Source organism: Erithacus rubecula, assembly GCF_903797595.1.
Source record: "Erithacus rubecula genome assembly, chromosome: 2".
NCBI lineage: Eukaryota > Metazoa > Chordata > Aves > Passeriformes > Muscicapidae > Erithacus > Erithacus rubecula.
The window spans coordinates 56,137,224-56,155,028 of record NC_136685.1 but is presented as its reverse complement, the minus strand read 5'-3'; the positions used below and the strand labels follow the sequence as shown (position 1 = coordinate 56,155,028).

General features: G+C 36.8%; 1 protein-coding gene across 1 annotated transcript in view; it reads left to right on the top strand.

Annotated features, from left to right (window-relative positions):
- SYNE1 (spectrin repeat containing nuclear envelope protein 1) overlaps positions 1–17,805 on the top strand; it is a 283,485-nt gene that overhangs the window by 200,682 nt on the left and 64,998 nt on the right. The window contains exons 97-109 of the mRNA XM_079330874.1: positions 611–802; positions 1,396–1,443; positions 5,065–5,199; positions 5,813–5,919; positions 6,944–7,094; positions 7,891–8,025; positions 8,179–8,334; positions 9,143–9,352; positions 10,651–10,752; positions 11,832–11,951; positions 13,429–13,629; positions 14,848–15,021; positions 15,498–15,629. Coding sequence (XP_079187000.1) covers positions 611–802; positions 1,396–1,443; positions 5,065–5,199; positions 5,813–5,919; positions 6,944–7,094; positions 7,891–8,025; positions 8,179–8,334; positions 9,143–9,352; positions 10,651–10,752; positions 11,832–11,951; positions 13,429–13,629; positions 14,848–15,021; positions 15,498–15,629 — 1,863 coding nt within the window. The remainder of the gene's footprint in view (positions 1–610; positions 803–1,395; positions 1,444–5,064; positions 5,200–5,812; positions 5,920–6,943; positions 7,095–7,890; positions 8,026–8,178; positions 8,335–9,142; positions 9,353–10,650; positions 10,753–11,831; positions 11,952–13,428; positions 13,630–14,847; positions 15,022–15,497; positions 15,630–17,805) is intronic.

The window sequence follows — 17,805 nt, the reverse complement described above, 5'->3', positions numbered from 1 at the left end:
ATCAAAATATGCACGATGTCTCTAATACATGAATGGTTAATGGAATGTCAGGGAAGTAGCTTTTGAGAATAAACATGCCAGAGATTTGTCACTTTAAGTCTCTCTTTAGACTAAAGAGGATTATACAGAAATCCTTAAGTCTGTCATGCACCAATCAGAAAGAGCAAATAGTGAGAAGAGAAGCTTATCAACACAGCCAGAGCAGCACATAGGAGGAGGTAGGAAGCCCTTGACTACATGTAAATGAAAGAAGAGGAAAGAAGTAACTCTGGCTGTGTGCTTAATTTCTTGTCATAAATGGATGTCAGTCTAGCTTCTCAGCCATCCTTTCCTTTAATATGCAAATAAAGAGCATCTCCTCTACAGCAAGTTATTTGTTTCAAGTAACTTTTTAATTTCTTATTTTGAAGAAAGTCGCAAACTGAAATGGCAAATACAAACATTTGGAAGCCTATTCTAAAGAACTGAATGGGACTGGAAGGCAAAGCAATGATAATCTGACTTTCTTTTAGTTTGGCAAAGGGTGAGGTAGGCCACAGGTCGTCTTGCCTGAAAACTTGACAAGTGCTGGAAAATGTTTGAATTTGGGTCTTTGTTTTTGCTGCTGCAGAACATGCTGGTTGAAATAGAACAGAAGGTGGTGGCCTTGTCAGAGTTGTCTGTGCACAACGAGAACTTGCTTATGGAAGGGAAGGCTCACACCAAGGACGAGGCAGAGCAGCTGGCTGTGAAGCTCAGGACACTGAAGGGCAGCCTTCTGGAGCTGCAGAGAGTGCTCCACGACAAACAGATCAACATTCGGGTGAGTGGCTCCTTCCAGCTGTTTGCAAGGGGGCTGGAGTCTGGGGATTTCATAGCAACTCTGTGCAAACAGGAAAAAGAGTCAAAGTCTGCACTGATTCAGTTTGAGTTATTCATCTTTAGTCAGTAAATGGGAGAAATGGAATTATAACTCCAAAATAAAGAGCTGTCTAGAAAGTTTTAGTTGATAATTTTAAAATTAACATCATTTTATGGTAAAACTATCCTAACTTCAGTATTTTCACTGAAAGGACAATAATAAAATAGATAGATGATTAGCTTGGTCTGGATATAGTCTGTTCCTGTTTCCTGTCTTTTTAGGTTGTGTATGGTCTGAGGCAGGATTTCTCTTCCCCAATCAATGAATGATCCTAAGTATGTGCTTTGTAACAGTGTGCACAACACAGTGAACAGATAACAGAACATTTTTAATTATGCCTAATACTTAGTGGCATCATTATACCAAATAAAATATTATATAAGCAAAAATTCAATTAATCTCAGTCTTGCCCTTGGTTTCTATTCCTAGCAGCTTTGGTCTGCTCATTGCCACAAATTCATTGTCTTTAACAGTTGCCTTTGGTCATTCTTTAGGTCAAACTAGCATGTGGAGAACCGAATACATACAAGAAACCCAACCATGTAATGTGACTGACTGGTTTTGAATTTGCTTGCCCTGCTGTGGCTCCCTTCCTCCCCCCTTTTCTTTTACTTCTTTTCTTGGCTTTGCTGTGCAAATTAAACATGATAAGCTTCAAAGATTTCTGGCTTGTAATGCAGATTAAAGTCTACTGAGAGGTTAGCTTGAAAAGTCACTTGATGTTCTAAGAACTATTTTTAGTCCAAAGCAACTACATAGCTTTAAAACTTCACGTAATTTCAGAAAAATAGAGAAATAAAAAAGAAAGGAAACCCCCAGGTATTTGTTCCTCTTGCCTCTAAGAGGAAGTAACTGTAATGTTATTCTTGCTTATTAAACCTCATGACTAGGCAAATGAAAAGTTTTCAACACCATGTAGACACATGATACTTTGTCTTCATATATTACTTGTGAAATGAAGAGGCATCAGAGTTTTTTGCTAAATTTTAAAATATTTTAAAATGCAGTGATGTGATTTAGTTTATTTAAAGTCTTAAAACAGATTTTTGGATATATCTTCTAATATTTAAAATAACAACAAAATAATTCCCAGGTGTAGAATATGAAAAGTTTAAGACAGTGCATGAATGCAAGACTCAAGTTTCTTTTGAATTTCAAGCCTTTCTTTGACTTCATTTACAGATCATGTAAAAAAAAAGGAAATAGACATAGGCAGAATAACCTCTTTTAATGCACTGAACAATTTTTTTCAAATTAATTCTACAATGTCATTTTCCAAACACTGAGGACTGAGGCAAGGAGCATCAGATGCCTCAAATTCTGTCCAGTGGCAGTAGTAACCTTGATAGACATTACAAACTAACAGCACTGATGTTCATGCATATAAAAAATTCAGACTTTTAAATGTCTCAAGATGTTCTGATGGCCTTGCAACAGCCCAGAGGCACAGACCAGCCTCCTTCCAAAAGAAGGAACCTCCCAAGTGGCACTGGGAGACTGTTATAAAGACTGAGCTATATTTTCCTGAAAGCATATTTCAGCTTGTCTGTTATCCTTGTGCACAAGGCTTTTTAGCAATCAGTGTGAGATTCTCTGACTTTCTTGGAACGATTTCAGTTTTCTTCTGATTTTAGTTAAAGAATGTCACTAGTGATACAGAAAAGATGACTTGGAGACCAGCTTCTTTATTCATAAAATAAAGTAGTGAAACTAATTAGAAACATACTGGAAGGAGAATGTTCCAGGCTACTGCTTCCAAAGGTAGCCCATTGAAACACACAAAATATTGTGTCTGTTACTGTTTATTCTCTGCTTTAGGGGCAATGAAAGTGAATAGATTCCTTAAAAAACAAAGTAGGACAGATTCTGCAGTAAAAAAAAATTAAAAAAAATAAATAAAAAAAAACCCCAAACCAAACCAAAACAAAACAACTCAACAAAACAGATAGTGTTTCTTTACTTTTTATTGTAAAGGATATGTGGGAGTAATTACTCCAGTTTCACAAGAAAAAGGTATGCCTCATATAAGTTTGTATAATTATGAAATCCTTTGAAAAATCAAATGAATCACAATCTTCTTCAGGGATTTTCCATTTATTTCTGTGCTAGACTGGACAGTAGCCAGGAATTACAGGTTCAAACTTGTATTTCCCAGGCTGTTTAAAGGAAATGTTATACAGTTCTTCCAGACAGACTTCAAATGAAAGTGCAACTGTAAATGCAAGTGTAAGTTTTTTTCAAACCTACATTCTGTAATTTGAAAGTGATAAAATCTGGTCCACAAATAACTTTTGATCTAAAAAGTATGTACCAGAGCATATTTGCAAAACCTCATTGCATCAACAATTGCCACAATCCCTTTTACACTCCTTGTTATTGCAGGAACTATGAGACTATTAATTATATGTCTCAGTATAATTTCAAAATTGTATCTTCTCCGTCCTCTTCCCAGAGAAAAAGAGACCCAAAATGTAACTGAAATCAATCAGCCTACTCAAATGCAATGAAGAACTAGATACTGTTCTCTAAAATATTTACAAGTTGAACAGCTATGGTCCCCAGAGTATACAAAATTAAGCAGATTTGACCCACCCCCCCCCCCCGGAATTTACAGAAAAATTGTCCATTTCCTAACCTGTAATAGAAAAGCTATAATTCCAGACCTTCTCACATACTATTTTCTTTGCCCAGTCTGACATTTTGTAACAACATTATTCACGCTCCAGCTACATCAGCTTTTCTAGAAACTTGTTCCTACAAAGTAAACTATCAGAGTTTACCTACAATCTGAAACCTTAGTAAAACAAAGTTATTTCCTAAAGCAAGGGCTAATGGTTCTTTCCAGTACCAGGTATTTCTTGTTTTTTTGCTCCTCTTAACAGTTTATATTCTCTAACACTAATCAGTCCTTTCAACTTCAGTGCACTCATCATCCCCCAAAATTAAAATCTTACACCTAACTTTGTAACACTTAACAAAACAGCTGTTTCCGTGGCTCGTGCCAGGGTCACTGGTGGCAGAGGTCTATCTCAGTTGTTAGCATAAGGAGCACCAGGTGAGGCAAGTAGGATTTCCACCCCCACCTTCTGCCCTGCTGGTCCCTCTCTGATTTGAGAAATGTCATCTGGGAGGCAGTGTTTGTGTTTTGGAGAGCCTGTTGTCAAACCAGTTGGCACTCTTAATCTATTTAGAGTAAAAGCCGAATTATGGGCATTATATGAATCCTACAAAAATGAAATATATAGACAAAATGGAAGAGGAATCAAGCCCCAGCTTTAGGTCTTGTAGCTTTCAGAAAAACCAGAAGGGTGCAAGCTCTACAGTCATCATATGACTGCAAGTAATATTAAATAAGTCCAGAGAGATGTGTACATCCAAGTAGCCAGACCTACAAGTCTAACATAAGGCCAAGCATGTTAAAATATCTACATTTGAATACATTGACTGCTGAAATTACTTAAACTTACAGACAACACAGACTTTGGAAGCCAAGAAGTTGATAAAACATTTTTTTGAGCTATTAAGGTATTTGTTCTTTTTTGCATTGCTTACACAAAATGCCTGTCTAATCACTCATGTTGGAAAAACATGATAGAAATATGAATGGAAGGAACTGTTGCTTTTGCTGTGCTGTTCTAACATTCTGTAGTTTAATCTCGCTCTCTGCTGCTCATATCATGTCATCTGCTGTTTACCCAGTGTGTTTCTGCCTAATGTAGAGTTATGTACCTACTGATAAATAAATATTGACCTGAATTTTCTCCTTTTCAATTAGACAAAAAAATTTTGATTTATTTAGATAAAAAACCTGGCAGAAACAAACCACTGAATCCCTGCATTGCCAGGTAAAGCTGCACCCTCCTTTACAGATCAAAGCTGGTTTTTGTAAGCAGAACAGTCTTTAGAAACACATCAGTCCAAGGTCTCTGACCCGTGGTCTCTGATTCTGCTAAGTGCAATGATACATGTTTATTTCTACATTTTTAGAGATGCTTTTCTTGCTAGTAACCAAAAACCAGTAAAACTCAGAAGTCTGAAGTCATTGCTCACTTCAGAATTTACATGAGCCAGCAAGTTGAGAGATTTTGCACAGATGAACTGAGCCTACCTGCTCTCAAACAATGCAAGAGGGTTTTTTAAATCTTAATGTCTCTTTCTTAAAGCAGGGCTCTTTACAAGAAAAGGAGGAGACTGATCTGGACTTCGTTTCCTCACAAAGCCCCAGCGTTCAGGAGTGGCTGGCACAAGCAAGAACTACTCGCTCACAGCAGCAGCAGAGCACCCTGCAGCAACAGAAAGTTGGTGTTTTGCATTTCTTTTACTCTCATCTTTAGATTGTACTTCATGCTATAGCTGAGCCCCTCTTGTTTATGTTTACACTGAAATATCAATTTTTTGCACAGTTTCTTATTCACTGCTTTTGTAATGATGTATCTAAGTTCCCTATCTTATGTCTGTAACAGTCAGGCAAGCTAGACTTCCTGAGTGACCATGGTCAATTCACATAATCAGTAGAATAAAACTTGTCCATCAGTAGAATAAAATTGAATCAACCATTTAAATTACTCTAAGGAGAGATGACAATAATAGTAATAATAAAAACTTTGTCTTCATACAAGCAAAGATATACATGTTACATGATGTATTGTGTTGAATGATTTGAAGATATTTTCACTAGAGTAGGTTCCAGAAACTGCATTGTATTAGTTAATTAGTTCAGTAACTCAGTTTAAGTACCCAGTTTTTCCGTGTCCCTGGCTGGAGGTTTTGGCCACTTTTGGTATTCAAGCAAGCCATTTCAGAAGTAGTTCTGCTAACTTTGCATGACAGTTAAATAAGGTAGACATACCCTTCCAAGGCAAAACCAGTCTGTTTGAGATTTGTTCTGTTTTTTGTACCTTGCTTTGTTAGGAGCTGGAGCAAGAGCTAGAAGAGCAGAAGAATCTGCTTCGATCAGTAGCGTGCCGTGGAGGAGAGATCCTAACACAGCAAAGCTCCACTGAAGGCCTATCTATAAGGTGTGTTTATGTGTTATTCCAAAAAGTAAATTTCTATGGCTGTTCTTTGTCATCCCTGTGCTTACATCCCTCTTCTGCTCATAGCCCTGCAGTTTTTGTTTTCTCATTTTTATACAGCACCTAGGCTACTGGAGTCCTGGTTTATAATCCAGGGGTCTGGCAATACAGCTACACAAACTGTTTTGTGATAATAGATCACCTGCAGTGTTTAGAAATTCCCTTTATTCTTATTAGCCAGAATCACACCAAAATTGAAGACTAGCAAGAGTCATTAGACATGAAGTGGATCAGTTACTGTAACTTTATGGACCAGTGCTGGTGTGTGAATCACGTCTACCTCAAACATTGGCAAGTGACATTGTAATCAGATCTTCCCAGATGAGATACTCATTGCTTAATTTTATTTTTCCAGCAATTGGCTAGTATTTTTTCCTTTTGAAGCCTTAATTATAATGCCATAAAGTATTAACCAGGCTCCTTCTGTTTGAGGCTTCCTTCTGTCAAGTGATGGTGTACTATAGAAATAAATAAATAAATAAATAATTTTCAAATTTTAAAAAATCCCTCACAAACAAACCACCAAACAGAAATTTCTGAATGTGATTAACTGTTTATCAAAGCTAAACTCATATGCTTGTCCTGCATTAAACTATGCCTGCCATTTTGAGAAAGGAGATGAGGAAGGATCCAGATAAAATATTTATTTTAATTCATACTTTGAACTAACACCTCTTTATAGATTACATTTCAATGTATTCAGTCTTGTTTGGAGACTTTTTACTTATTTTGGGTACTTGCAACTCTAAACAATCTTTTAGAAAGTACATTTTATTTCACCAGGCAAGAAGTTCTTGCTTTTCAAACCAGCCTTTGTCTTATTTTTGGAAAAAAAGGAACAAAAGCAACAAGTCAAAGCTTTATAAAGTAACACTTAATTTAAATATAGAATTTCCTAATGGAAAATTAAAACTTTCAATAGTATAACTTTTACATTTTTTAAACCTTTATGCATCTTCTGATTTAGTGAGAAGCCTGATGCACTCTCTGAGGAATTAGTCTTAGAAGGCGAGAAGTCATCATCTGAAGAACAGATGAAGAGGAAATGGGAAAGCCTAAACCAGGAATTCAGTACCAAGCAGAGACTGCTCCAGAAAGCTTTGGAAAAAGAACAGCTGGTAGCTTTTTTTAATTTCTCTTTCCACTTTTCTCTTTGAAAGTATCAACAAGAGCTACAAGTGTAGATCCATTAAGGTGCTGTAATTAATGCATGAGATATGGAACAATTTGTTTTTGTGACACCTTTAAAAGCTGTTAAATATTGACACCAGCACTGCTCATGTTCAAAGTGACTTGAATTGCACTACCATCAGGTTAATGAACTAGAAAGGAACAAAGAGCTCAGACAAAATGTTTATCTACTTATCTAACTCAGGATAATTCTGTAACAAATCATCCCTGTGGAATTGATCAGTACTCTGGCAACAGCTTAGAGAAAAACTGTTATTTTCAGTTTGAATTTATTGGCTTCATATAATTCTTGATCTTAGTGGATGACGAATTTCAGGCACTGAAAAGATACTGAAAGAAATAGAATTAATCATTTAAACTGGAGACTAACCAAAGTCTATATTAACATGCATCTTCCATTTTACTATTAATAGACCCAAATCCACTCTTCTTTATATAACACTCCATTAATCAACTTCCAAAGTTCTAAATACCTTGTATTGATTAAACAGTAATTGATTATATTTTTGGTAAAAACTAGTAATGTTTAATTCTGGCTATAAGCACTTGTCCTGAATTTCTAGTGAACCTCCTGTTGAGCAATATTTATGCAATATATTCATGACATTTGTGGGAGGACCATGAGCATTAGCAGGTGATAACCTCAGTCAGTAGGGAATCTGTGCAGCTGAATTTTGAACCCTGCATATGGTAGATGCATCCTAATTAGAGCTTCTCTCCCAGCAGCTTTATAGCAGACCAAACAGACTAATACCAGGAATGCCTTTGTATAAGGAGGAGACACAGGATGAAGAGAAATCCTTAGTGTCACCAGTACTGGTTGAATTGAATCAGGCCTTTGAAGATGTCTCATCTGAGGTAATTTTCAATTGTCTGTCCTACAGCAAAGCCACATTAACAGTGAAAACTCCTGCAGCTATGACCTAGAAATCCAGGCCTTTCCCAAATATGACAAGTTAGAAAGACTGTCTTGTACTTCTGTGCTGGACTTCTCTGGTTCCTTTTGCCCAGGCTGGACGGGTGGAGGAGACCCTGCATCTTGAGCAGAAGCTGTATGATGGTGTCACTGCCACGTCCGTGTGGCTGGATGGAGTGGAAGAGCAAGTCTTTGTTGCTACAGCTCTGTTGCCAGAGAAAGAAACAGAAACCTACCTCTGCAAGCAAGAAGTAAGGAATCCATGAGTAGGGCTTCCTTTTAATTGCTAATAAGTGTGTATTTTATGTAGAGTTAAAACAAAAGTGTTAGAATCCTGGATAAGTGACATGTGGCTGATATAATCTCTATGTAATTGCAGCCTTCTGCAGTTGACGTAGAGAATGTTGCAGAAAGCATAGGCTCTTTCTCCTGTTTTACATCCTTTCTAAGTATTAGCAAACACCACATTGTCAAAATTGAAACAGAGTGAAAAAGAGGGAGGAATGCTCTGGGATATGGAAACAGTGCTAGTTCATCAACATTAATTAGGGGTGAGGGCAGTGGAAAGAATTGAGTGTTGGGGGAGAGAGAGGCAGTAGGACAAAGAAATAACTGTTTTCAACTGAAGAGGATAGATTCAGACAAGATGTAAGGAAGAAAATTTTCAAAATGAGCATTTCCACACTGGAGCAGGTTGCCCAGAGAGGTGGTGGTTGTCCCATCCCTGGAAATATTCAAATTCAGGCTTGAGAGGGCTCTGAGTATCCTGATGTAGTTGAAGATGTCCATATTTACTTCAGGAGGGTTGGACTAGATGTCTTTTAGTCCAACCCAGATATTTCTGTGACATTAAATCATTTTATCCAGCAGTTGCTTTCCTTGATGCATGAAATCTTTTTACTATCAGAGATTACTATAGCTGCCATCTTTTTCTAGTGTGTGTGTATGCCAACAATGTAAAAAATTCACTACATCATTGCAAAATTGACAGTGGTTATGGCAATGATTGCTTGCTTTCCAGAATGTCTGATTGTCCCTTCTCTTTTTCTACAAAATTAGTCTCTTGCCAAAGAAATCAAAGACATAACAGAAGAAGTGGATAAGAACAAGAATTTGTTTGCTCAGATATTTCCTGACAGCAGTGATAAGAGGGTTATTATAGAAGACACTTTGGATTTTCTCCTGGGAAGATTGACTTTACTGGAGTCAGTGGTAAATCAGAGATGCCAGCAGATGAAAGGACGGCTCCAGCAAATCATCACATTCAAGGTATGAGGTGATGAATTAACAGAGGTGTATGTCAAATGGGGATACAAAGACTGTGAAGTTTTGGTACCAAATCAAAAGAACAAGTTTGTCACAGGTTTTTTATTGAAAAATCACACTTAGCAGTCTATGCAAAACTTGATATCCTAATAATTACTCAAAATTTAAGCTGTCTGCTGGAAGGCTTCTACAACTCAGGCAATTGCTGTAAAGTGATAATATTTTTGTGACCTCTCACCCTGCTGGCATTACATAAAAGGAAGTCTGTGTTGTGCAACTATGAAAAAATGCTAATAAGCAGAGAAATGTGCACTTTCAGAAACCTTTTCAAACACAGTTCAGAAATGCCTTCAGATCTTACTTTGTTTCTACCTTATCTCCTATTATTATTATTATTATTATTATTATTATTATTATTGTTAGCATTATCATTAATATATTAAGCCCTTCAGTATGTTTTATTTTTTATTAAAAACCCCATAAATAATAATAAAAAAAGATTCCTTGTGTCTTTAGATGAGGGTCATCTTTTCATAAGTTGTTACTACTAGATCTCCTTTTCAACTCTGTAAAATTTCCTCTGTAGTCTTCCATTTGTCAATGAAAGACTTCCATTTACTAATGACAGCAAGGTTAATTAGAATTCATGACATTATTCTTAGAGATTTTTGGTATTTTAAATAATTACTGAATGTAAAAATGAATACTAAACCATTTATGCACCTCTTATGTAATGCTGAAGGTCTCAGAAAATTGTGCTGATTATTTTCTCTTGAAATGATTGCAAGAAAAAGATAATTGATTGTATTTCAGCAAAACTGTTAAGTAGTATTTATGTATCTGTACTTAGAAAATATTCTAATTTTTTTTAGCTTGGGGTTAACCCTGTTATGTGTGGAAGCCTTCTTTACTTATGTATTATATTTGCTCAAATTTGAAATTAAAACAATTTCCCTTAAAAAGTAAAACCAAACTTGTTTACAATCATATGTGGTTGAATCAACTGCACAATAATGCTTTTGTTACATGGAGGTAATGACTCTTGGTAATTAATTATTTAATTGGAGGGCAAAATAGAAGTGCATTCACGAGATATATTTTAAATATGAGTTGTTTTAACTCTTAGTTTCCACAGCTGGATTTTCAGCAATGAATGGTTTGCATTGGCTAATTATGGTGTTTTATCGTTTCTATGCTGTAGAGCTACTTTGTAATATTTAATGCTCTAAACTTTTTGAAACATATAATATTTTGTTTCGTGCTGCTGTTGGCTGTAGTTTGTTGGTTTTTTTCTCCTATAGAATGATCTGAAGCTCATGTTTACATCGGTGGCTGATAACAAATACTTAGTTCTACAGAAATTAGCAGAAGCAGCTGACAGACCAGAAACAGAACAAATGCAGGTACTACCACGTATCTGTCACTTGGGGAGAGGGGATGAGGTAAAGCTTTTATTCAAAGCATAAATGGATTCTAGAGAACAGCTGCTTTAAACGGGAGAACATACACATTCCCATGAAGTATAGGAAAAGGAGTATTTCCAAGAGTGTACTACACATATTTATAAGTAAATAAAACAAAAAGGCACAACAATAAAAAACCCTAGCAAAAGTGTCTCTCTTGTCTCCCCAGCTGACCTAGTACCTAGTTATGTTTATACTGGGCAGTATTTGAAGTATTTTGTTTGTTGAAGAAAACTTCAATAAACAAAAATGTCCAGAGTTTTGCTAAATTGTTCAACTATTGAGCTTTATTAGGAACCAATGACACTTTCCTGCTCACTGGTTTATAGTGATGTCTTTAATGTTACTCATTTCAATTTAAGGCAGTACTTATTATTTCTTTATCAGGAATAGCCTGATGAATAATTAATTATTTCTGTAAAAAAGTATATCCTGTTTTCTTGTTTCTGTTTTGCCAGTGAGAAAAATGAATGAAGTATGCTAAGGGCTACTTTTTATAGATACTTCTTTAGTGATGTCTGGTACCAGCAGGTGACTGAATGGAAGAAACACCCTTCAGCTAAACAGAAATATTGGATTTTATATACTTGACATTCAAATTTTGAAGTCATTTATGTCTCCCATATGAAAAAGAGAGGTCACACTGTCACACATATCTTTTGTAATGCCAAACATTGGCAAAAATTTATTTCCAGCATGATTAATTTAACTACCAGCAAGGAAAACAATATGGTAACAAAAGCAAGTGAAATTATTTGTATCAGAAAATCTTCCTTGGATGATAAACATTCAAATTTAAAAGCATTGTTGCTTGTTCAATATTTTTTTAGGAAAGTAGAAATAAGGCTCTTAATCAGCCTGGAGTGGAAGTTTAGTGACTGTATTGAGCAAACTCCATGCTGCTGAAAGGCAGGAGCTCTACTTCACATACATAGTTTAAAAATATTTGGATAGGAAGCTTCCAGCAAAGGACCTGTTAACTGAAACTTAAAACTAAGCAATGTATTTTTCATTTACAGGTGCTACTGCAGGCAGAAGAAGGTTTAAAGGAACTAGATGCTGGAATCAGTGAATTAAAGAAGCGCATAGACAAGCTACAAATGGACCAACCTTCTGTACAAGAGTTGTCTAAGATCCAGGTGTGGTTCATTAGTTCCATCCTAGACCTGTCCATCCTATCACCTTTATCAACTGTGATATCACAGAATGCTTTTTTTTTATTGTTTAGGAAAAGGGATTTAAAGGCATTTCAGTATGCATAAAAGATTATGTTCTCTCTGGTTTACCTAGTTTTTATTTTTGCCTCTTCAGATTTCCTAACATCTCTGATATTAGCAGTATTAATTGTAAAAATCTACAAAAAAATTGTTTTCTGTCAGCTCGCATCCACTCCCTTTTCACACAGGGGATGTTAGGCATGTAAACATGAATTTATCTGATGCAGGTTCATCCCTGTTCTCACCAGAGTCTTATGATCTGTGGTTTAGTACTGTCTCATGTCTGTCATTTAAAGAAGGAAGGGGGTAAAGGAGGATAGAGAGTGAAGTGACACCTGAAACTGGAAATGTTCTGCTTTTGCTAGAACACCTCTCACGTCAGTACACGTGGGCAATTGATCCACAACTTCTGTAAACCTGTTAAAAGTCCTTTTTGAGCAGTTTGGCTGATGCAGGGGAACACTTGAGGAAATATCAAGGAGAGGGTTTATGGCTGAATTTTACCATTTACACTGACATAGTGATAAATTGGATGCAAATAAAACAGCTGAAACTGGACCATAAACTTATTAAGTCAACAAGACAGTGATATCAATTAAAAATTATTGACTAAGAAATAAATCACTAAGAAATGTGTCCTTTGCCCAGTTCTTTATCCTTTTGGTCTTAGCGCCTTCTCCTGGTTTGTTTGGGAGTTTTGAGTTTGTTTGTTGTTGTTTTCCTCTCAATTTATGTGTTCCCTCCCCTTTATCTCAGTTTTTAGAAAACTTTCCTTTGGCTTTTTCTGACAGTTTTGCTTTTCACAATTTTCTGTTAAAGGCTAAGACAGTCGGTTGCAATCTGAGGGTGGGCACTTTGCTGAGACACTGGATGATCATAGAGATATTTTGGTTGTTGGAATGTCTTGCATAGATCAAACGTATGGGCTTGTTTTGGTTTTTGCAGTAAATTGTATGTATCTTGCTTGCTACCAGTAAGATTTTGGGGAAGGAGAATGAAACAAACCTGACTTTGAGATGCCTATGGTCTGTATCCATGATGGAATCCATGCAATCCTCTGCATTATAAAAAGTAAAATGTAAACAGCATCTGCATTGTATAGTAGTCACTGTTTTTGATGCTTTAAGCCAAATCTTTGCTACCTACATTAAGCCTTTGGGATTCTGCTATTTTTTTCCCCAAATGCACATACTTAAAAGAGTTGTCGGTGTTGCTGCTTTTTTTGTCTTTAAATGGTGAGGTAATTTATCAATGAGGTCAGTATATCTGCAAACTTTTTGACTGGAAATAAATGTTATTCTGCTAGTATTCACAGGGAGTACAGGGACAGTGGGGTTGCTTCTAGGAAGACATGTAAGATGTGCAATAAGAATCACCTTTGCTGCCCTTTGCCCCCCAGGATAAGTATGATGAGCTGCTGCTGATCATTGGATCCAGGCGGAGCGATCTGAACCAGAATATGGCTCTCAAGAGGCAGTACGAGCGGGCTTTGCAGGACCTGGCTGACCTGGTAGAAACAGGCCAAGAAAAAATGGCTGGTGACCAGAAAATGATTGTTTCTTCTAAGGAAGAGGTCCAAGCACTGCTTGAAAAACATAAGGTAAGAAAAGGACATATTTCAGTACTAGTAATGGCTGTAAGCTTGTTGCCATGGTTTAGCTCCAGTGGGAAACTAAGAACCACACAGATGCTTCCTCCTTATGTGTTCTTTGCTTGGGGAGAGGGAGAATTGGAAAGAAAAGGTAAGCCTTATGGGTTGAGAGATGAATACTAATACTAATAGCACTAATAATAAAAATAATTGAAATAGTAAATATAATTGTAATAGAAAGGACAGAGAGAAATAAACACAAAAGAAATAAATAAATTATGTAGAGTGCAGTTTTCACCACCTTCTGACCAATAGCCAACTTCTCCCCAAGAAGAAATCAGCTTCCAGACAGTTCCTCCCAGTTTATATACTGAACATGATGCTATTTTGTATGGGATATTCCCTTTGGCCTGTTCAGGTCAGCTGTCCTGACCACAATGCCTCCAGGCTCCTCACTCACTCCTCACTGGCAGAGCAAGAGAAACTGAAAAGTCCTTCCCTTGGGGTAAACACTACTCAGCAACAAACAAAACATCAGTGTGCCATCAACATTAATCCTGCAGTAAAGCCAAAACACAGCGCTTTACCAGCTACCTGGAAGAAAATGAGCTCTATCCCAGCCAAAACCAGGACACTGGATGAAGAGCTAATTGCTAACCTTCTGTTCCTAAAGATTCAGGAGCTTTTCAGAACAGAGGGCCAGACTGTATTTTAAATTGGAGCCAATGAACTGTTCTAACAGACTGAGTTTCAAATGCTTTGTTGAAGGTGAACCCAGATAGATTACATTTTCTTCATTATTCTAATAACAAGCTCCTAGTATTATCCTGTCATGCTGTAAAGCAATTTCATCCACCACTCCACTTATTTTCAACAGAAATTTGCATTTGGTAATAGCACACACAAATAGGACAAGTATTTTCCACATTTTCATTAGGCATAAATTTTTGGGGTTGTTTATCTGATTTAAACTGGTTTTGTTTATGGAATGAGGGTCAGGATGGAATTTGTATGGGAAGAATGACTGACTCCTTTCTTTGAATAGACCATTGTCATCTCTATGTTGGATTTCTTGAAATGTTGTGAAGTGAAAAGTTTACCTAATTCTATGTAGATACTTGATTGTACTGCTAAGGTCTTGAAATGTTCTTTTGGTGGTAATGAATTGAGTAACAATTGCACTTTCTTTTTTCTATTCTCCCTCTCCCTCACATCCGAATTTTTCAGGAATATTTTCAAGGGTTGGAGTCGCACATGATCCTGACAGAAACACTTTTTAGAAAGATGAGTAGCCTTGCCCTCTTGAAGGAAACTCAGTCCCATTCAGAGATAATGACACGAGCTTCAGCTATATTAAAGCTGGCTCATAAACGAGGTGTGGAGCTGGAATACATTCTAGAGGTGAGAATTTCTGTGGCCTTTTCTATACTTCCACTGTGATCAACCACCAGGATATTCTATAATGCTGAATTCCTGTTCTTGGACAGAATTAATGAGCACCAGTCCATTTGTCATACACACAAAACATTGATAGACTCCATGCAATCTTTTCTATTTAACTTTTCTGACCTTCAGATGGAACTGATTGTGTTTCTCTAAGTCTAAAGAGCTGCTTAGCTTTAGCTGTTCAAGAGAGCATTTTATCCATGTGTTCTTACGAAAAGTTGAGCTCGGCACAGGGATGGTGTCTTTTTATAGGTTCACTGGACATTTGTACTGTCATTTCCATACTTTCACAACCATGTAGCTAGCTGTGGGATTTCAGATTTAAAAAGAAAAAAAAAAAAAAAAAAAGAAAACAAAAGCAAACAAAAAAACAGTAATAAAATTTCTAGGTACCCAGATTCACCATGTACATGGATAATTTGTGCTTGTAGACCTGGATGCACCTGGATGAAGATTACCAGGAACTCACCAGACAGCTGGAGTCTGTTGAAGGAAACATCCCCACTGTTGGTTTGGTAGAAGAGACAGAGGACAGGCTTACAGACCGGATTACACTTTTTCAGGTTGGTGCTCTGCAGAAAAGAGGGGTTAAAGGGATCTCTGGCAGTCATCTAGTCCAGCCTCCCACTTGAAACATTGCAGTTGTCATGGGTTGGATCAGCAACAGCATTGGAAACCTCAGAAGTAGAAGATCTCACAGCTGACCAGGGGACCAGTTGAAGTCCTGCACCACCACCTACTATAAAAGGTTTTCTGTACTGTCCAATCAGTAACATCAAATTTCAGCTCATCACCATTGTCCTTTTTACATCATGTTACACTACTGAGGAGTATTTACCTCTATCATCTTTTTAATTCTGACTCAAATAGCTGAAAATCGTTGTTAGACTGGCCCTTAGCCTCCTGTTTGTCAATCTAAAGCAAGCACTGCAGCCTCTTTGTGAAGGACATGTGCTCTAGGACCCTAAATAACTTAGTTATTTAACCCTGACTACTTCCTTCTTCCTCAGCTCAGTGAGAGATGGGTCAGAGAGCAGTCAGATGGAGTAGAAGTGGCCTCATCAGCACCATCTAGATGAGGATAATAAAATAACTTCATCTGATTTTTCACAGTCTGTGGCCTGCCCTATAAGCTGCCAGGTTAAATACACTATCAATTTCCTTCCTAACCTATACTGAGATATGCAGCTCGTCAGCCCAAGGTGCAGAAGTTTCATTTCTTCAGGCTTCCAAGGCTCCAATCTCAATGTTAGTAAAGAGTCTCTGGAACCAGTCTGCCATTTTTTTGTCCCAACCACTCTCTCTACATTAGTATCATCCACAAATTTACTGAGGGAATGCTGTCTGCCATGATCTGTGCCATTAAGATGTTGAAGATATTTGGGATAAAATATCAATAATCTCTGCCCATTGCAACCTGCCAGCCAGGCATCAAGCCTTTGATCACTAGCATTGAGATTGCTAAAGCACCTCATTTCCAGTCCACCAAACAGTACATTTATCCAGCCTGAATTCTTTCTTCTGCTAAAGGAAAGTTCTGTGGGAGATAGTGTCAAAGGCCATGCTGAAGTCAGATCCAGACAGACAGTAATTTTGTCATAAAAGGCTGGTAGTGAATTTAAGCTGAATGTTCCTGGTTGCCTCTTGGTCCTTTTTGTCTTTGAAAATGGAATCCAGGAGGATGTGCTCCATGATCTTTCCAGAGAACAGAGGGCAAGGTGAGACTGAGCAGCTTGTGGTTCCTCAAATTGCCTTTCTCCCCAAATGCAATAAGTAGTTTAAATGCAGGTTTTCTACCACATTCTGGTTTTATGATCTAGTGATTTTATTTTTGTCTCCTTATACTAGACCTTTTAATTTCATTCTCCTTTTGGTTTTACAGAAAAATGTCGGTCAATTTTTTCTTGAAAATTGACTTTGTGTTATCTTTTTAGTTATTTTACCAGACAGCTTTCTGCTTTTCCAATGGGATGAAGACAACTTAAGCAATCTCGTGTGGGAGAGTTGTTTTGGTTTTGTTTGATGCTAGGCATTGTTTGTGTTGGTCCTGACCCTAAATTAGTTATCTTCTTCTGTTTTTCTTTTCAGTTGCATAAACTAGGTTGTTCAAGATAAGATTATTGTCATAGAATGACATTATGTCATAGATTTTATAAATTGGCCACATTTACCTTTAAGATCCATCATAATAAATTTATTATTATCTTGTAAATTTTTAAGCCTCTGCCTAGGAATTTTTTTGTATAAATGTAATGTGTAAATACACAGACACACATATATAAAGATAATTTTTTTTAACCTATTAAAAACTATTTTTCTGAAAGAAGAAGTCAGATCGACAGGATGTTTATGTACTCACTATAATCTTGGTAGCTTTGTACCTTTTACATTCAGATTAGTTTCATCAGAACTGGAAAATGGGAATTCATGTATGTCTTATGCTCCAGCTTATACAATATACAGATGTTTTTAAAATCCATACTATTTGTGTAATTACAGTGGAATTTAGCAGGTGTATTTGCCCACATGTACAAATTCTTTACCCATCCACAAGTCACTATTTTAATTAAATCTGTCTGAGTTCCAGGTTCATTCTGGGTAATAGTGTTAACAGCCTTTCCTTTTTCATTACCCTTTTTTGCTTTCATGTGCAATAAAAATTAGTCTCTGTGTTCAGAGGTTTGGATGGGTGGGGTGATCTTCTGGTTTGTAGCCAAGAAGAGCAGGAGGGTAGATCAG